This window comes from Bos taurus, chromosome 5 (assembly GCF_002263795.3).
Source record: "Bos taurus isolate L1 Dominette 01449 registration number 42190680 breed Hereford chromosome 5, ARS-UCD2.0, whole genome shotgun sequence".
NCBI classification, from domain to species: domain Eukaryota; kingdom Metazoa; phylum Chordata; class Mammalia; order Artiodactyla; family Bovidae; genus Bos; species Bos taurus.
This window is the reverse complement of record NC_037332.1, coordinates 31,603,636-31,625,366: the sequence shown is the minus strand read 5'-3', so window position 1 is coordinate 31,625,366 and position 21,731 is coordinate 31,603,636. Positions and strand designations below refer to the sequence as shown.

General features: G+C 39.3%; 1 protein-coding gene across 1 annotated transcript; it reads right to left on the bottom strand.

Moving 5' to 3' along the window:
- Positions 1 to 15,901: 15,901 nt before the first annotated feature.
- OR8S2 (olfactory receptor family 8 subfamily S member 2) lies at positions 15,902 to 16,819 on the bottom strand. The gene has a single exon (NM_001389846.1). It carries the CDS (start codon positions 16,817 to 16,819, stop codon positions 15,902 to 15,904), a length of 918 nt encoding a protein of 305 aa, NP_001376775.1.
- Positions 16,820 to 21,731: the final 4,912 nt, after the last annotated feature.

The window sequence follows — 21,731 nt, the reverse complement described above, 5'->3', positions numbered from 1 at the left end:
GGAATGATGCTAAAGCTGAAACTCCAGTACTTTGGCCACCTCATGCGAAGAGTTGACTCATTGGAAAAGACTCTGATGCTGGGAGGGATTGGGGGCAAGAGGAGAAGGGGACGACAGAGGATGAGATGGCTGGATGGCATCACTGACTCAATGGACGTGAGTCTCAGTGAACTCCGGGAGTTGGTGATGGACAGGGAGGCCTGGCGTGCTGCGATTCATTGGGTCGCAAAGAGTCGGACACGACTGAGCGACTGATCTGATCTGATGGCAACACAAAAGACCCCAAATAGCCAAAGCAATCTTGAGAAAGAAGAATGAAACTGGAAAAACCAACCTTCCTGACTTCAGACTATACTACAAAGCTAAAGTCATCAAGATAGTTATGGTGCTGGCACAAAAACAGAAATATAGATCAATGGAACAAAACCAAAAGTCCAGAGATAAATCCACGCACCTATGGACATCTCATCTTTGACAACAGAGGCAAAAGTATACAGTGGAGAAGATAGTATTAGCAACAAATGGTGCTGGAAAAACTGGTCAACTACATGTAAAAGAATGAAATTGGAACACTTTCTAACACCATACACAAAAATAAATTCAAAATGGATTAAAGACCTAAATGTAAGACCAGAAACTATAAAACTCTTAAGAGGAAAACATAGGCAGAAAACTCGATGACATAAAGCACAGCAAGATCCTCTATGACCCACGTCCCAAAGTAATGGAAACAAAAACAAAAATAAACAAATGGAACCTAATTAAACTTAAAAGCTTTTGCATAATGAAGGAAACTACAAGCAAGATGAAAGACAGCCCTCAGAATGGGAGAAAATAATAGCAAAGGAAGCAAATGACAAAGAATTAATCTCCAAAACATACAAGCAGCTCATGCAGCTCAATAACGAAAAATAAACAACCCAATCAAAGAGTGGGCAGAAGACCTAAACAGACATGTCTCCAAAGAAGACATACAGATGGCTAATAAACACATTAAAAGATGCTCAAAATCAAAATCAGTCGTTATTAGACAAATGCAAATCAAAGCCACAATGAGGTATCATCTCACACCGGTCAGAATGGTCATCATCAAAAAGTATACAAACTTATAAATAATAAAAATAAATGCTGAAGAGGGTGTGCAGAAAAGGAAACCCTCTTACACTGTTGGTAGGAATGCAAACTGATACAACCACTATGGAGAACAGTATGGAGATTCCTTTAAAAACTACGAATAAAACCACCATACGACCTAGCAATCCCACTACTGGGCATATACTCTGAGAAAACCAGTACTGAAAAAGACACATGTACCCCAATGTTCATTGCAGCATTGTATCTGCAATAGCTAGGACATGGAAGCAACCTAGATGTCCATCAGCAGATGAAAGGATAAGGAAGTTGTGGTACATATACACAATGGAATATGACTCAGCTATAAAAAGGAAGACATTCTAGTCAGTTCTAATGAGGTGGATGAACATAGAGCCTAAAATACAGAGTGAATTAAGTTAGAAAGAGAAAGACAAATACCATATATTCACACATACATATGGAAACTTGAAAGATTGTACCAACGATCATACATGCAGGGCAGCAAAGGGGACACAGACATAAAGAACAGGCTTTTGAACTCAGTGGGAAAGAAGTTGTTGTTCAGTCGCTCGGTCATGTCTGACTCTTTGCAACCCCCCAGCAGGCCTCCCTGTCCTTCACCATCTCCTGGAGCTTGCTCAAACTCATGTCTATCGAGTCGGTGATGCCATCCAACCATCTCATCCTCTGTCGTCCCCTTCTCTTTCCACCTTCAATCTTTCCCAGCATCAGGGTCTTTTCTAATGAGTCAGCTCTTCACATCAGGTGGCCAAAGCAGTGGAGCTTCAGCATCAGTCCTTCCAATGAATATTCAGGGTTGATTTCCTTTAGGATTGACTGGTTTGATCTCCTTGCAATCCAAGGGACTCTCAAGAGTCTTCTCCAACACCACAGTTCAAAACCATCAATTCTTCAGCGCTCAGCTTTCCTCACAGTCCAACTCTCACATCCACACACGACTACTGGAAAAATCATAGCTTTGACTATATGGATCTTTGTTGGCAAAGTAATGTCTCTGCTTTTTAACATGTTGTCTAGGTTTGTCAACCTAACTTTCCTTCCAAGGAGCAAGTGTCTTCTAGTTTATTGACCATGGTTATGGTCCACAGTGATTTTGGAGCCCAAGAAAGAAAATCTGTCACCGTTTCCATTGTTTCCCATTTATTTTCCATAAAGTGATGGGACCAGAGGCCATGATCTTACTTTTTCAAATGTTGAGGTTTAAGGGGCTTTCCTGGTAGCTCAGAAATAAAGAATCTGCTTGCAATGCAGGAGACACAGGCTCAAGACCTCCTGGAGAGGTCAGCCTTCTTTATGGTGCTCAGCTTTTTTTATAGTCCAACTCTCACAACTATATATGACTACTGGAAAAAACCATAGCTTTGACTACATGGACCTTTGTTGGCAAAGGAATGTCTCTGCTTTTTAATATGCTGTTTAGATTTGTGATAGCTGTCCTTCCAAGGAACTAGCATCTTTAATTTATGGACTGTCCATAGTGATTTTGGAGGTCAAGAAAAGAAAATCTGTCACTGTTTTCACTTTTTCCCCATATATTTGCCATGAAGTGATGGGACCAGATGTCATGATGTTAGTTTTGTGAATGTTGTTTTAAGCCAAGTTTTTTCACTCTTCTCTTTTACCTTTATCAAGAAATTCTTTATTTCCTCTTCACTTTCTGCCATTAGGGTGGTATTATCTGCATATTTGAAGTTGTTGATATTTCTTCCAGCAATCTAGAGTCTAACTTGAGATTCATCTAGCCGGGCACTTCCCATGATGTACTCTGCAGAGAAGTTAAATAAGCAGGATGACAATATACAGCCTTGATGTTCTCCTTTCCCGATTTGGAACCAGTCCATTGTTCCACTCCCAGTTCTAACTGTTGTTTCTTGACCTGCATACAGGTTTCTCAGAAGACAGGTAAGATGGTCTGGTATTCCCATCTCTTTAAGAAATTTCCACAGTTCTTTGTGATCCACACAGACAAAGGCTTTAGCATAGTCAATGAAGCAGAAGTAGATGTTTCTCTGAAATTCCCATGGTTTCTCTATGATCCAGAAAATGGTGGCAATTTGATTTCCGGGTTTGCCTTTTCTAAACCCAGTTTGCATATCAGGAAATTCTCAATTCACATACTGCTGAAGCCTAGCTTGAAGGATTTTGAGCATTACCTTGCCAGCATGTGAAATGAGTGCAACTGTACAGTAGTCAGAACATTCTTTGGCACTGCCCTTCTTTGGGATTGGAATGAAAACTGAATTTTCCAGTCTCGTGGCCACTGCTGGGCTTTCCAAATTTGCTGGCATATTGAGTGCAGCACTTTCACAGCATCATCTTTCAGGATTTGAAATAGCTCAGCTAGAATTCCATCACCTCCACTAACTTTGTTTGGAGTAATGCTTCTTAAGGTGCACTTGATTTCACACTCCAGGATGCCTGGCTCTAGGTGAGTGACCACACCATTGTGGTTATCCGGGTCATGAAGACCTTTTTTGTATAGTTATTCTGTGTATTCTTGCCGCCTCTTCTTAGTATTTGTGCTTCTATTAGGTCCTTACAGCTTCTGTCCTTTATCATGCCCATCCTTGCATGAAATGTTCCCAATTTTCTCAAAGAGATATCTAGTCTTTCCCATTCTTTTTCCTCTATTTCTTTGCACTGTTCACTTAAGAAGACTTTCTTACTTCCTTGTGCTATTCTCTGGACCTCTGCATTCAGTTGGGTGTATTTCTCCCTTTCTTCCTTGCTTTTCAGTTCTCTTCTTTTCTCAGGTGTTTGTAAAGCCTCCTCAGTTTGCCTTCTTGTATTTCTTTTTCTTTAGGATGGTTTTGGTCACCACCTCCTATACAGTGTTATGAGGTTGGGGCTGTGTCCCTGCCGTGTCAGTTGCTTGGTCCAAGATATACCAGTACAGTTGCCTACAGGCTATTAGGCAGGGGTAGGGCTGGGTCCTGAGGCTAATAAGCTAGAGAGAGGATTCCAAAATGGCACTTTTCAGCAGCAGTGTCCACAATGGTAGAAGGAGTTCCCAAAAACCAATGCTGCCTGTCTTTCCAGAAGATTCTCCAAGATCAGCAGGTAGGTCTGACTCAGGCTCCTTTCAAATTACTCCTTCTGCCCTGGGTACCAGAATATGTGAGATTTTGCATGTTTCCTTTAAGAGTAGAGTTTCTATTTCACACAGCCCTCTGGGACTCCCCAAGCAAGCCCCATTGCCCTTCAAAGCCAAATGTTCTGGGAGCTTATCTTCCTGGCACAGGACCCACAGGTTGGCAAGCCTAAAGTGGAGTTCAGATCCCTCAATCCTTGGTGAGAACCTGTGCAATTGTAGTCCTTCTCCCTTTCATGGGTCACCCACTCGTATGGTACTCGACTATATAATAAGTCCACCTGTCTTACCTGTCTCATCATGGTTTCTTCTTTATGTCTTTAGTTGTCAAAGATCTTTTCTGGTAGGTCCCCAGCACTTTTCATTGACAGTTGTTCTGTAAATAGTTGTAATTTTGCAGGAGACATAAAAGATGTAGGTTCAATCCCTGGGTCGGAAAGATCTCCTGGAGGAGGGCATGACAACCCACTCCAGTTTTCTTGCCTGAAGAATCCCATGGACAGAGGAGCCTGGTGCACTATAGTCCATAGAGTCACAAAAAGTCAGACACAACAGAAATAGCACGCACACACAACAAAGTCTTAGCCTATATCATATTCTATATACCTGAGAAGCCTCATTTAACTTTTTTGTAAAGTAGGTCTTCTGGCAATAAATTAATGTTTTCCTTGCCAAGAGAGCCTTTATTTATTCTTTCATTTTGAGGACTATTTTTTCTGAGTTGATAATTCTCAATTGACCATTTCTTTCTGAGCACTTTAAAGATTTCATTCCACTGTCTTTTTGTTTGCATGGTTTTAATGGGAATTCTGCTGTAATTCTTAGATGTGTATCTCTGTAGGCAGTGTATGTTTTTTCTGTCTAGCACAAATTCCTGCCCTTTCCCCATGGGTAGTACTCCTCCTCCTCCCCCACCCTTTTTCCTCTTTCCAAGGTGTGAAGAAATTTTATCAGCACCCTCAAGCTAAAGGTTCTGATTATATAGTCCATGCAGATTAAGGCTTTTGTTCCATAAGGGAAATAGAAGAGATGGGATTAAGTGGGGTTTCTCTAAAGGCTGCTGTTCCCTACTCCATCCAGCACCACAGGGAGGCTCTGTTAGGGTATTCTGTTTCTTCACACATTTCTCAAAAGCAAAGCCTGCAAGAAAGTGTGAACCACTAGTATCTGTGGTCTCAGGGGCCCCATCTTATATTCTCACACTAGTCTATACTTTGTCATTAGGAATTCATTAAAAATGTGTTTATTCTTCATACCAGCTTCTATGGCTTTTAGTGATATCTCTTCTAGTTAAGCCTAGATCCTGGAGCCATGCTGTTGCCTGTCTCTCTCTAGATTTCAAATTAGCCATTTGCCCTGGAACCTGAAGTTGCTTATGGGTTCAAGAACTGCAGTGCCAATCTGCAGTATGCATAGCAATTTTATTGTTGCAATGATAACAGTGGTGCTCCTTCCAGTTATCAACATCTCTAAGATGAAATTGGAAGTCTTCTCCTCATTCATCTATCATTTCATTGTCTAATCTGAATTTGTCTTTCCTTGAAGTACTGGACAAGTCATTTTTTTAAATTGAAGTACAGCTGGTTTACAATATAAATTTCAAGTGTACAACATGAAAATGTTAGTTGCTTAGTCATGTCCAACTCTTTGAGACCCTATGGACTGCAGCCCGCCAGGCTTCTCTGTCCATGGGATTCTCCAGGCAACAATACTGGAGGGAGTTGCCATTTCCTTCTCCAGGAATCTTCCTGAACGTGGTATCAAACCTGCATCTCCTGCTTAGCAGGCAGATTCTCTACCACTGAGATACCTGGGAAGGCTACACATAGTGATTCACAATTTTTAAAGGTTATACTCAATTTACACTTATTATAAAATACTAATTATATTCCCTGTGCTGTACAATACACACTTGTAGCTCATTCATTTTATATGTAGTAGTTTGTACTTCCTAATTCCCTGTCTTGCCCCTCCTTCTTTCCCTCTTCCCAGGGGTAACCACTGCTGCTAAGCTGCTAAGTCACTTCAGGCGTGTCCGACTCTGTGGGACCCCAAAGACAGCAGCCCACCAGGCTCCCCCGTCCCTGGGATTCTCCAGGCAAGAACACTGGAGTGGGTTGCCATTTCCTTCTCCAATGCATGAAAGTGAAAAGTGAAAGTGAAGTCGCTCAGTCGTGTCCGACTCTTAGCAACCCCATGGACTGCAACCTACCAGGCTCCCTATCCATGGGATTTTCCAGGCAAGAGTACTGGAGTGGGGTGCCATTGCCTTCTCCGAGGGGTAACCACTAGTTTGTTCTTATGAGTCATATTTTCTTAAACTATGGAGAATTTGTTACAATTATGTCTTCAGACTTTATATCTTCATGTTTTATTTCCTTGATCCCCTTAAGTCCTTCTATTAGAATGTTGGAGCCTCTTAGCTCATTTATATCTTTAATATATTGTGTCTGTGTGCTTCATTATGTATGAGTTTCTCAGTATGACTGTCCATCTTTGACAACATTGAGATATTCTAATAATTAAATAAAGTCTAGGGTTTATTTCATATAGTAACATTTTCATTTTAGTGGCCATTTTTTCCAAAATACTAATGCAATATTTTTATATCTCTGTGATCTTGTTTTTTTTTTTCCCTGCCATGTTACCTGTTTGTTGTAAATGGAAATTATGCCTTCATTTAATCCTTCTGAATGTCTTTAACTATATCTATTTAAAAGATTTTGTCATTCTAGTTCATAATGTGAATTTTCATTCAGTTATTCCTCTTCTGATTACTGAATTTTTTTGGTCTGTCTTTCCTCATATGTTTTGAAATTATGGCTCACAGACTAATTTGAATTGGGTTCTTTCTTATTTGCTTTGTTTTTTCCTCTTTCTGCTCCTCTGTCCTCATATATCTCTGTCTGGAAATTGTCTTCATGTGGGTGGGCCTTGTGATTTCTTCCCCAGAGTGTTCAGCAAAGTGCTGCCTCAATACTAGGGAAAATTAAACATGACTAAAGACTGCTCTGGTCTTGACTAATGAAGCTTTAAAACAAAACCTGAAAGTAACCTAATTGCTCCCCAAATAAAGCTTAAGAATACTTTCAGCAATTCAAAAAGATTTCAAGCTTCTAACAGGGTAAAATTCATATTATATGGTTACAATAAAAAAAATTCCCAGGCATGTAAATAAGCAGAAAAGAATCCATAGTGAGTGGGAAAATCAATAAATTGAAACTACTGCAGAAATAACAGAATTAGACTATTAGGATGATAGACAGAGTTGAAAGGGAGGGATCACAGAGCAACATAAGGAAATATTTAGGGGTGACAATTTGTCCATTATACTCATTGTGCTGGTCATAGGTGTATACATATGTTAAAGCTTATCAAACTGTATACTTTACATATGTAAAGTATATTGTATATAAACTTGACTCAAAAATTCTGTTAAAAATTTAAACTGTGTGAGATTTAAACTCTGACCCTGAAATTTCATTTCCAGAAATCAGTCCTAAAGCAATACTTACCTGTATTCACAGAGGTAAAAGGTCAATGCATATTCCTATTTGTAATAATAATAATTAAAAACAACCTAAAAATACCAGAAGCAAAGTAGAATTACTGTATATTTATATATTATACACTTATTTAAAAGAATATGCCCAATCTATATGTGGATGAAAACACTTTCATAAAAATTAGTAATAGTAAATAAAGAAATTTGAGGGATCACTTTTTCTTGCAGATAGCAGACTGCTGCTAAGTGCTTCAGTCGTGTCCGACTCTGTGCAACCCCAGAGACGGCAGCCCACCAGGCTCCCCTGTCCCTGGGATTCTCCAGGCAAGAACACTGGAGTGGGTTGCCATTTCCTTCTCCAATGCATGAAAGTGAAAAGTGAAAGTGAAGTCGCTCAGTCGTGTCTGACCCTCAGCGACCCCATGGACTGCAGCCTTCCAGGCTCCTCCATCCATGGGATTTTCCAGGCAAGAGTACTGGAGTGGGGTGCCATTGCCTTCTGGACACCCTAAATGACTGTTGAAACTGGAAAAGTTACATCAGTGGACATAGTATTTTTTTAAATTACCATTTTAAATACATTTCTGGAATTTGGAAAAAGAGGATTTTGCAAAGTCAAATGCCAAATGAAAGCTGGAATATAATGATGTGAGTGCCAAATCTGACTTTTACCCCGAGGGTTTCTGTTGAACTCCTGATGCTCCACTTTACAGATTACCTTTAACCTACAGCCTATGCTTGGTGGGGATTTTAGTTTAGAATTATATATAAACTGGGGCTATTGGTTCTGAGTGGAAAGGAAAGTTTTATGGTCACAACATCAAAGAGGATTTCTAAATTCCAGCTTCTTTATGTGATTCTGAACATATCAAGTGGGGAATTTAATTTTAAAGTTCCAGGTTGGCTGTGCTGCGGGACAAGTGATAGAGATGGGTGCAAATTTACTTGAGGGATACAATTTCAAGTTTCAAAGTATTCCCACTGATAAAAATTCTAAGAAAAATGAACCACAGATACTAAAAAGAAAATCAAACACATAGAGACAAATCTCACCATGAATGAGAAACAAGGTCAAAATCAAGAATCAGAAATGCCAGATATTTGATACTGGGATTATTAGTTACCAAAAATAAAATAGCTTATTTATATACATTTTTAGAAATAAGGGAAGTTTTCAATGTAAACTTGTATCGAGGAATAAGACTGAGCACAATGAAGTCATTTGAGAAAAAAACCCAGAAATTGTAGAAATGTCATAAACACATGAACACACACATGTAATTGAAGTCCGAAATTTCAAGGATGAATTAAACAAGTGACTAAATACAGTTTTAGAGAGAACTGATAAATTGCATTATTTTTAATTTAATTTTATTTTTTAACTTTACAATATTGTATTGGTTTTGCCATATATCAAAATGAATCTGCCACAGGTATACATGTGTTCCCCATCCTGAACCCCCCTCCCCCCTCCCTCCCCATACCATCCCTCTGGGTTAAATCAAAGAAGTTAATCAGTTTGCAGTTCTAAACACAAATAGATTAAAAATACTAGAAAGAGGATAAGAGATAAGAATGATAGAAGATATAATACATGTTTAATCAGAGTTGCAAAAGTCCACAGATGATGAAGAAGAGGTAATACTGGAAAATATCTTTCAGGAATTCCAATAAATACAAAGCAGATTAATAAAAAATGAATATAAATCTAGCCACATGATAGTGAAACTACCATGAATACCAAATGTATGGAGTATAGAAAAGAAATTTTAAGTGATCAATTATCTACCTGGGAATGACAATGAAATTGGGCTTGTCTTCATGACAACCAGAAGAAAGCCAGAAGATAGTGAGCCTAGAGAAACTATATATGTAGAATTCTATACTCAGGGCAATTGTCTTTCAAGTAGGCATTAAATAAAAGCAATTTCTGACAAACAAAACAACAGAGAACCTAAAACCAATAGCTTCTCACTAAAAGTCTTATCTAAAAAGTGTGCATAGAGTAATAGGGAACTAATCTAAGGTGAAATGTCCGAGATGCAGGAAGCAGTGGCAGGAATGATCACCAATGACCATTGTGAGGTAGGGCCGTTGCTACATAATAGAAATAACGGAGAAAATGTGTGGCACTCAGGTGATCATCCGGGATGTATCTAGGCATGTAGTTACAGATGCCACATCCTATAAAGGACAGAAATTTAAGTCTCATATGCCTCAGTGATGAAGTCCTGGTTCACCTAGCAGAATGTGAGCTGATGTTGAAAGGAAGCTCTAATGGGTCTCAGGGAAGGGAGCTGAGGAATAGAAGTTACAGAGTAGAGACTAATCATAGCAGCAACAACTGTTAAGTCCCACTAGCCTTGTTTTTGTAGGTTGTGGCAGACACAAACTGCCAAGATTCTGCTTTAGTAAGACCTGCTGCCCAGGTGGCGCTAGTGGTAAAGATACATCAGATCAGTCGCTCAGTCGTGTCCAACTCTTTGCTACCCCATGAATCGCGGCATGCCAGGCCTCCCTGTCCATCACCATCTCCAGGAGTTCACTCAAATTCTCGTCCACTGAGTCGGTGATGCCATCCAGCCATCTCATCTTCTGTTGTCCCCTTCTCCTCCTGCCCCCAATCCCTCCCAGCATCAGAGTCTTTTCCAATGAGTCAACTCTTCACATGAGGTGGCCAAAGGACTGGAGTTTCAGCATTAGCATCATTCCTGCCAAAGAACACCCAGGGCTGATCTCTTTTAGAATGGACTGGTTGGATCTCCTTGCAGTCCAAGGGACTCTCAAGAGTCTTCTCCAACACCACAGTTCAAAAGCATCAATTCTTCAGTGTTCAGCTTTCTTCACAGTCCAACTCTCACATCCATACATGACCACTGGAAAAACCATAGCCTTGACTAGATGGACCTTTGTTGGCAAAGTAATGTCTCTGCTTTTCAATATGCTATCTAGGTTGGTCATAACTTTCCTTCCAAAGAGTAAGCGTCTTTTAATTTCATGGCTGCAATCACCATCTGCAGTGATTTTGGAGTCCCAAAAAATAAAGTCTGACACTGTTTCCACTGTTTCCCCATCTATTTCCCATGAAGTGATGGGACCAGATGCCATGATCTTCGTTTTCTGAATGTTGAGCTTTAAGCCAACTTTTTCACTCTCCTCTTTCACTTTCATCAAGAGGCTTTTTAGTTCCTCTTCACTTTCTGCCATAAGGGTGGTGTCATCTGCATATCTGAGGTTACTGATATTTCTCCCAGCAATCTTGATTCTAGCTTGTGCTTCTTCCAGTCCAGCGTTTCTCATGATGTACTCTGCATAGAAGTTAAATAAGCAGGGTGACAATATACAGCCTTGACGTATTCCTTTTCCTATGTGGAACCAGTCTGTTGTTTCATGTCCAGTTCTAACTGTTGCTTCTTTACCTGCATATAGGTTTCTCAAGAGGCAGGTCAGGTGGTCTGGTATTCCCATCTGTTTCAGAATTTTCCACAGTAAAAAACTCCTACTACTTAATAAAAAATATAATTTAAAATGAGCAAAAAGTCTTGATCAAACACTTCATATAAGAAAATACATTAATGCCTACTAAATATTTAAAACATTTAACATCATTAACCATCAGGGAAATGCCAACTAAAATCACATGGATGCATGCACACTAAGTCGCTTCAGCCATGTCCTACTCTTTGCAACCCTATGGACCGTAGCCTCCAGGCTCCTCTGTCCATGGGATTCTTTAGGCAAGAATACTGGAGTAGGTTGCCATGCCCTCTTCCAGGAGATCTTCCTAACCCAGGGACTGAACCCACGTGTCTTACATCTACCTGTATTGGCACGCAGGTGGTTTACCACCAGCGCCACCAGGAAAGCCCCCAAATCATGTGGATATTTCACCAGAAACCAACCAAAAAAAAGTTTAAATTAGAAAGGCTGACTACACCAAAGGTTGGTGAGATGTGGAGCAAACAGAACTCTCAAACACTGTTGGTAGATCTGTCAAATGATATAACCCTTTTGGAAAAAATGTGACAATTTCTTATAAAACTTATGCCTACTATGACCCAATGATTCCAATACTAAATATTCCCAGGATAAATAAAAATATTTGTGCAAAACAGTTTTTACAAGAATGTTTATAGTAGCTTTATTACTAATAGTCCCAAACTGGAAACAACCCAACAGAATGGATAAGCAAGTGGAATGTATTCGTACAATGGTATATTAATATATTACTCAACAATAAAAAGAAAATAAATTACTGATACATGAACAACATGGATGGATCTCAAAAACACGCTGAATGAAATAATCTTGACACAAAATCTTGCATACCATTTGTTTCCATTTATGCAGTGTTTTACGAAGCAGAACAGTGGTTAACAAGTGGAAAAGTGGGGACAAGAATGACTGGAAAGGAACATGAGGTAGTTTGCTAGGGGTTTGGTAATACTCTATGTTTGAACAGGGATTTGGATTACATGGCAGTTTGACTTTATCAAAATTCACCAAATGACACTTACTATTTCACCACATAGAATTACCTCAAAAGAAAAAGAGAAGGTATAGTCAAATTCTGAACTCTAGTTAATGATATGCATGCTAAAGCATTTAGGGTGAAGTATACTGATGTCTTTTTTTGAAATGGATTGATGGATCTATAGATAAGCCATGTATGTATACTAAAAAGTTAACAGTAAAATTCAGGTGTGCTTACATAGTGAAAGTGAGTGAAAGTCGCTCAGTTGTGTCCAACTCTTTGCGACCCCATGGACAGTCCATGGAATTCTCTAGGCCAGAATATTGGAGTGGGTAGCCTTTCCCTTCTCCAGGGGATCTTCCCAACCCAGGGATCGAACCCACATCTCCCACATTGCAGGCAGATTCTTTACCAGATGAGCCACAAGGGAAGCCCAAGAATACTGAAGTGGGTAGCCTGTCCCTTCTCCAGCAGATTTTCCCAACCCAGAAATCAAACTGGGGTCTCCTGCATTGCAGGCAGATTCTTTACCAACTGAGCTATCAGGGAAGCCTGTGATTATATAGATGTTGATCATAAAATTCTTTCAATTTTGTTGTAAAGAAATTTATTTCTAAATTAAATGAATGCTGCAAAACATTTGAAAATTGTTATAGTAAGTAGCAAAATACCAATAAAGTTAAAAACATTAAATGAATAACAGACAAATTAAAAATCAATAAAATTGATTCATGAATAAATAAAAAAATACATGACTAATTATTAAAAGAAATAAACTGGTAATCAAAATTTTTCCTCCACAACAGCAAAAAGACAAGAAATCTTTAAAAATTTTAAGATTAGTTTTATAAAACCTTCAAGGAAGTGATAAGCCTTTTTATGCAAGTATTTTAAGAAAATAAAAAGATGACAAGATCAAATGTCCAGAACAGGCAAATCTATAAAGACAAAAAGTAGATTAGTGACTGCCTAGGGCCAGGGTTGAGGGTTAGGAATGGAGAGTGAAAGCCATGGGTATGGGGTTTATTTTAGGGTGATGAAAACATTTTGAAGTTGGGTTATATAGTAATGGTTGCACAATTCCATGAATATGCTAGAAACCACTGAATTGTACACTTTGAATAGGCGAACTTTGTGATGTGTGAAATATCTCAATAATGTTGTTGAAAAAAACAGACCACGTGACTGCAACAAAAAACTTACACTATCTCACTTATGAACGTCAATAGAAAATTCCTAAGTCAAACAGTGGCAAAAGTTAATTCAAATTTTATTACTCTACCTAAAGTGAAAGTGAAGTCACTCAGTCGTGCTCGATGCTTTGTGACCCCATGGACTGTAAGCCACCAGGCTCCTCCGTCCATGGGATTTCCCAGGCAAGAATACTGGAGTGGGTTGCCATTACCTTCTCCAGGGGATCTTCCCAACCCAGGGATTGAACCCAGATCTCCCGAATTGCAGGCAGATGCTTTAACCTCTGAGCCACCAGGGAAGGTGATTTCAGGAATGAAACAATTCTTCAACCCCAGAACACCTAGCAATACAATTTATTATTAAAAACCTAAACAGTAAAAGCCATAAGATTATTTCAATAAATTTACTTTTTTATTTGACATGTATTTATTGCAAGCTTATTATGTAACAGATAAAACATATTCGTAAACAAAAGAGAAAAAGTCCTGGTTCTCAATAGAAAAAGCACTTGATAAAACCTGACACCAATTCTTAGCAAAATACTGTTAGAAGAGATCTCCTATAATAAATTAAAGGTATTGATCAGAAACAGAATAATCATTCTTAATGCTGAAATATTAGAAGCTTTCTTACTCAATAGAAAGATGTTTGTAGCAGACCTCTACTACACTAACTTTAAAAATGAAATATATAAAAACTGCATGGAAAAAGAAAAAAATTGCTTTCCCTTATGTATGACAAAATAATTAAAATGTAATTTAAAAAATCCAATAATATGTATAAATGAGCCATTAGAACTAGGAAGATAGTTTACTGAGATACAAGTTCAACAAGGTACAAGATTTATATACAAATACCACAGCATTCCTATACATTAGAAATAACCAAGTAAGTGAATTGTTGATTCACAATAGAAACAGTGGAAGGTATCTGATAATGTATCTAACAAAATTTTTGTGTGATCTTTAGTAAAATAATTTTCACCAATGCCAACAGGAGATCAACCTTGGTGGGTGAAAATTTTGTTGAACCTGTGTATAATCACCACTTTGCAGCCAGAGTCACACTTTTTGTGAGTCCACAGACCAGAATGAGACTCACAAGGAAGGAAGAGACTGGCACTCATACATAGGTTATTCTACTCATAGAATTATTTCAAACCACTTTGGCAGTGGGGTCCCTCTGGTGAGAATTCATCCTAGATATATTGTGTTTCTCTGCTCATGACTTGAACATGCCAACATATTTACCATGCAATAAATACGTTTGAAACTTTTTCAATATTCTCAAAAAAGTAGTGAAGATGCCAGAAGATGTCACCCCTGTCTTTTGAGTTTATATTCTCTGCTCCTGGGGAGTACAATGTGAATGGAAGAATTATAACTGATAGTTTGTAAATAATTAAAAAACTAAACAGTAATTTCAGAAAGAAGCAATAATTGACTTTTGACATGATAATTTTAATCCATATGCCTCTCCTCAGTCTTTTCACTAGCATTCTAGTTGTGTTCATGATCCAAAGGGCTTTTGCTGAAATTCTTTTGGTTTCTCCTTGGGGTTTGTCACAGGCCCTATACAGCACTTGCTCTGCCACTGACTTCCTTACATCCTGCCTTTTCTGCAGCATTACTAGGGCTCAGGGGCAGAGCTATTTGTCCAGCAGTGTATACAAGCCAGGGCTCCCTCAGTGGCTCAGTGGCAAAGAATCGCCTTCAATGCAGGAGACACAGGAGCTGCAGGATCAATCCCTGGGTCGGGAAGATTCCCTGGAGGAGGGCACAGCAACTCACTCCAGTATTCTTGCCTGGAGAGTCCCATGGACAGAGGAGCCTGGCAGGCCACAGTCCATAGTGTCGCAAAGAGTCAGACACGACTGAAGCGACTGAGCATGCACACACACACACGTGTATGAACCAGGAAATCTTTTGTCTCGGGGCTCCCACAAAGCTGGAGATGGTTGGGTATTAGGTAAATGGTTTGAAGCAGGATAAACAAATGTGTCACTTGTAATCTCTATTGGAACATGTAGATTCAATAAAATAAACAGTTTCAAATATCTTAAGAGGGTGAGTGATCTGGCATTGACCATGTGCTCATTCCTGTACCAGCCACTGTGTCAAAAAGGATGAGCAAGTAATGAGAAGAGATGGGGAAGATTTGGGGACACTGTGATTAGCAATCTCTATGAGACTTTAGTTGGAGTTTAGTTACTGGAAAAATGGTAAAGAATGCCTAAGCAGGTAATAACAATATCTACCATACTGTGTGTAATAAATTAAATATTTTTGTGAGAAGAATTGCAAGATAAAAGGTTGATCCAACCACCTTCCTCTAACTAGAATGAAACTGGTATCATTCCATAAAACGTCTTCACCTTTTCTTAAGTATTTTCAAGAAAAAAATGTATGGCATCTTGCAGATCCTTATATCAGAGAATTCTCCTAAATATCCAGGCATTATTTATTGCAATTCTACCCAAGTTCTTCATCATTTTGATTTTTTTTATCTATGATTTGAAATGCTAGAAACATCTTCTCAGCATTCTTCTCACAGCTGCCTTCACCTCCTTGTTCTTCAGGCTGTAGATGAGAGGATTCAGCATGGGAGTGACCACACTATACTGCAAGGAGAAGATCAGCTCTTGAATGGATCCTGAATTTGGCATGAGATAGCGGAGTAAACCTGAGCCATAAAAGAAGATCACTGCAGTGAGGTGGGAGGAACAAGTGGAGAAGGCCTTACTTCTGCCTTTGGTGGAGCTGATGCTCAGGATGGTGAACAAAATGCGAACATAGGAGAAAAATATCAAGAGGAAATTTCCAAAGAAATGCAGGAGGCTGGAGCAGAGCAGGGCAGTAAAGCTTGCAGACACACCAGAGCAAGACAAAGGGTAAAGAGAGGGCAGCTCACAGCTGAAGTGGTGGATATTTTGAGCCTCACAGAAGTCTAAGTTGAGAGCTACAAGGATATTGATGAGAGCATCCAGAAAAGCCAAGCCCCATGAGCCCCCCACGAGCCCCATACACAGCTGTCTGTTCATCACCTGGCCATAGAGCAGAGGAGAAGTGATGGCAACATAGCGATCATAGGCCATGACAGCAAGTAGGCAGGATTCTGTGCCTCCAGTGGCAAACACAAAGAAGACCTGAGCCATGCAGCCTTCTACTGAGATGGTTTTCTTCTCAGACAGGAGGTTCTCCAATAGCTTGGGTACAGTTACAGAAGAGTGGCAGACATCCAGAAAAGACAACTGTCCCAGGAAAAAGTACATGGGGATGTGAAGCTGGGAATCCACCCTGATCACCAGCAGCAGCATCAGGTTCCCCATCAGGGTCAGGGTGTAAATAACAAAGAACAGCACAAAGAGCAGAGCTTGGATTTGGGGGTCAGCAGACAGCCCGAGGAGAATAAACTCAGAGACAACACTGTGGTTTCTCATTGCCTTCGATATTTTCTTGGGAATGCAAGAAAAAAATCAGGTGAAGTCTTTACTGACGTCTAACAAATATCCAAGTGTTTTAACCCTCTCCATTCACAAAGCTTTATGCCTACTCAAAAATGTAAGTTCTGAAATGATAAATTTCCTCAAGTCTCTAAGTTTACCAAAACCTGTAATAATTTTTTCTGTGGGATCCCAAAATGTGAAAAGTGAAGTTTCTCAGTCATGTCCCACTCTTTTCAACCCCATAGATGGTAGCCTAAGGGCTTTTCCATCCACGGGATTTTCCAGGCAAGAGTACCGGAGTGGGTTGCCATTTCCTTCTCCAGGGGATCTTCCCGACTCAGGAATCGAACCTGGGTCTCCCACATTGTAGGCAGACGCTTTACCCTCTGAGCCACCAGGGAAGCCAACCCTAGATCAACTTGGGTTGTGGGATCCCAACCCTAGATCAACTCCCTCTCCACTTTCATTGTTCTTTCTTTAATGTCTTAAGACTTTACTTGCTATTGTTTTATTATTAAAGTTACTTGACAATGTTTGTGAACTGTTAATAATAAACTAGTAAAGAGGGAGAAATTACAGGAGGAATAAGAGAAAATTGCAGAAATGGTGTCTTTCGGAGCAGCTGGGTCTCAGAGCAAAAGCAGAGCATGGCCAAAGGCAGAAGAGGGTTTACTTCACCAAACATTCATGAAGTAAGTAGATTTGGTTTTAAAAAGGAAACTGCCATAAAAAAAAAATGGCTTTTATTTTTCACTAACTATTTAAATAGGGTCAATAATGGAAAGTGAAGAGGGGTAGTGGCTGGAGATTTGCAGAGTGAGGAGAAAGGGAATTAATTAAAGAGAAAGGGGCACAGCAATATCCCAGATGTTATAAAGGTGATCATAAGAAACTGCTGACCAATATGGGAACATACTCTGCTCGTAATCTCCAGGCTCAGTTTGTGTAATCTATTCAGGTGCATCTCTTGTCTGTGCCTTCATGCCATTTGTAAATAAAGAGTACCCTCTAACTTTCTAAGATTGGCCTTCTCTTTCTCTACTCTGAACTGACGACTAAAATTACAACCCAAGACTCAGGATAACTCTTCAACACTATTGATTCCACCATCTCAACCTTTCCTGTCCTGCTCAATATCTTGTGTTCACAGTGAAAGATCCACCACTCAGTTTCTCAAAGGAATTATGATTTCTCTACCATGTTTATCCAAACACCCAGAACCAGAGCTATTCTTAAAAATCAAGTTCACATTATCTGTATTTCTCACCTAGTTGAGCAACAACTAGCACAGAATTAAACAAAAACTTTTTTTTCGAATCCAATGATCCAGAAGATGACTAAGTCTGCAGGTCAGTGTGAATTTTCAGCGTTATGATGGAGTCTGAAAATTCCTGTTGCATACAGACCTCTTCCTTGATTTCTAAAAGATGAAAATAAAAAGGGTAAGTTGTATATATTATTTATAAAAACCTCAAACCTTCCTCTCATGTGGGGATTATAATAATTTTACAGTATTAACACTTTTTTTTTCTTTTACTCACTACTGTAGCTCTAGCTATAGCAATCTGGATTCATCTTGAAAACATTGCATCATTGGCAGTAGACATTGGAAAATCAAGTCATGAAATACAGAGAACTATCCATTATATTTTGGAGGGCAGCAAAAAGGAAGGTCCCCTCCATTTTGGTGCCCTCCATTTTACTCATCTCTAAATGGAATCCTATTTACTGGCAATAGAAATTCCTTAAACTTTGGGGAAACTTATTTTCCTATAAATAAAAGCAAAAGAGTAAAAATCTTGCATAGGGCATTTTTATGAAGGACAAACCTAGAAACTGCTCTATCAGGGACCATACTTCCTCACAGATAGAGGTGTAGTGAGTTAGTTACTTCTGGTCACAGAAGTAAATAAAATCACTTATTTTGTTTACCTGGTGCTACAAATTCACTGTCCCTGATGCTTCATTTATTCAGAATTGATGCTTCAGATTCCAAATTGAGAATGTAAATAGCTCTGAGAACAGTACCACTATAAGTTTTCATTTGTTATCACAATTAGATGCAGTTAGCTGACTAGATCACTTCCAAGGAAAGACAGTCTGAGAAGCGTTCATTTTAGAATGAGACATACAAAAGTACCCAGCATTGGCCCAAAGGAGTTGCTCAAAAACGTTCTTACAAACGGGCTTCCTCAAAACCACAATGAGGTACCATTTCATGCTGGTCAAAATAGCTGTCATCAAAAAGTCTACAAACAATAAATGCTGGAGAGGGTGTGGAGAAAAGGGAACCCTCTTATACTGCTGGTGGGAACTCAAACTTGTATGGCCACTATGGAGAATGGTGTGAAGATTCCTTTAAAAACTGAAAATAGAACTGCCATATGACCCAGCAATCCCAGTGTTGGGCATACACACTGAGGAAACCAGAATCAAAAGAGACACATGTACCCCAGTGTTCATCGCAGCACTGTTTATAATAGCCAAGACATGGAAGAAACCTAGATGTCCATCAGCAGACAAAGGGATAATGAAGTTGTGGTACATATACATAATGGAATATTACTCAGCTATAAAAAAGAACACATTTGAGTCAGTTCTAATGAGGTGGATGAAACTGGAGTCTATTATACACAGTGAAGCAAGTCAGAATGAGAAACACCAATACAGTATATTAACACATATATATGGAATTTAGAAAGACAGTAACGATGATACTATATGCAAGGCAGCAAAAGAGGCACAGATATAAAGAACAGACTTTTGGACTCTGTAGGAGAAGGCGAGGTTGGGATAATTTGAGAGAATAGCATTGAAACATGTGAATTACCATATGTAAAACAGATGACCAGTGCAAAATCAATGCACGAGGCAGGGCACTCAAAGCCAGTGCTCTGGGACAACCCAGAGTGGGGCAGGAGGTGGGCAGGGGGCTTTCAGGATGGAGGGACACATGTGCACCCATGGGTGATTCATGTTGATGTATGGCAATAACCACCACAATATTGTAAAGAAATTATTCTCCAATTAAAATTAATTAATTTAAAAAAGAAACTCATCACTTACCATAGCCAAGCTAAATTCCAGCTGTAGACAAAATAGCCTGCTTATACAACTGTATACAATGGATAAAGACCACTAATACATGCCCTCTTAAGAATAAAAAGACTCTAACAATGTATTTTTGATCTGTTTCAAAGTAAACTAAATAAAACAGAATTGAACAATTAAAAAAAAATGGTCTTCTCTGGTGGCTCAGATGGTATAGAGTCTGCCTCCAGTGCAAGAGACTTAACAATTAAAGTAAATGCACAAATGAGTGGATGAGTAAGTAAACAGAGGAAAATCAGAAAGAGAATAATCTAGGGCTTTACTACTTGTAGAGATCAGATCTGATTAGGCACAAGTAAGGGACTGAGACATCCTGCACTTGCATGAAACCAGACAAGGAAGGACACTGGAGAAAAGCGCTGCCAGCTGGAGACATTTGCCCCACTATAAAGTTTTGTGCCTTGAACTTTCACATACCCACAAGTATATAATTACTGGGAATACCTGTAATTAAAGATAGAATTAGTTTCTGGACCCTATACATTTGGAGTGCTTGGAGAGGGTTATTTTTGAGTCATGAGGTGCCCGAAATCTATCATTTTCCTGATCCCCTCTCACCTCTCATAGACAGCTCTTAGGCATTCACCTGCCCAAACTTTCAGGTTTCTGGTATAACGTGGGCTTTCAGCACCAGAAACAAGGAGTATAGTAAGATTTACGGAAACTCATGTTGTAATTGTCTCATATGTGAAATGAAAGCTAAAAGTAATCACCTTGGAAGTGTGGTACTGAAGACAACTGAGGTGATGAAGACTCATTGGATCCTCCTTACCTCTAACCTGAGTGTTTAACTTTCCAAAAAGGAGGGCAAGAAGTAATTACGAGGAACAAACCAACATTCTATGTAACAGAAATTAGTGCCATGTTGGAGAGACTCGGGGATGGGTGCACTACTTCAGCCCAGGGGAGCAAAGGCAAGATGAGAGACCTGCAGGAGAAAGGAGGGGCCTGACAAGGGGATGGTGAGAGGCGCCGGAACTGAGCGGAAATGGCTCCTACACAGTGAACAAAGAGCAGGAAGAAGCATCAGAAAACGGAAAACATTACCGAGTTTCTCTGTTCCTGGTGCATATTACAGCCTGTTTTTCTGAGCTGGTTGGCCTGCCTCTGAGCTCAGGAGAAATTCACAAGACAGAAAACGCACCACAGTTGTTCCATCATGTAAACTGACATTAATTTTTCTATTAGACGTTCTGGGCATAAAAAGAGATGTACAAGCTCAGCCCTTAAAAGCTCCTGCAAATAAAGATGTCAGAAAACTCTTCTAAACTCTAATAGCATTTTTCTCTTATCCCTTAAATGACTCCATAAAATGACAGAGAAAACTTCAAATTTGAGAACTTCAAATTCCTAACAAGTAATAAAGCAACCTCTTTCATACTTCCCATAGCATAACTGCACAATCGTTTCCTTCCATATCTCTATTACCATTGACATACTGCTAAGAGCATCATCCTAACGAAGGATGCTCAGGTCTACCATTCAGAAGGGCTTGTGTGTTCAGGTGACCAATGGGATGACAAGGTGTAACCTAAAAGCCCAGGAGGCACTAGGTCCATTCTGATTGCTGGGAAGCTCAGTCTGAAGCATACTGTGGACTCATTAGCTAAAAAGGGTTACTGGATGATCCCTCTGGGAATTACCATTGGAGATAAGAGACTCATAGTTTACCTTTGAATAATTTTGCTAATGTCATCATGTATTTATCATGATACACATTAAAGACATAATTATTATATATGGCATTATTAGTATGTGATCAATGGTAATTAAAGTTTACCTATGTTTGACTCTT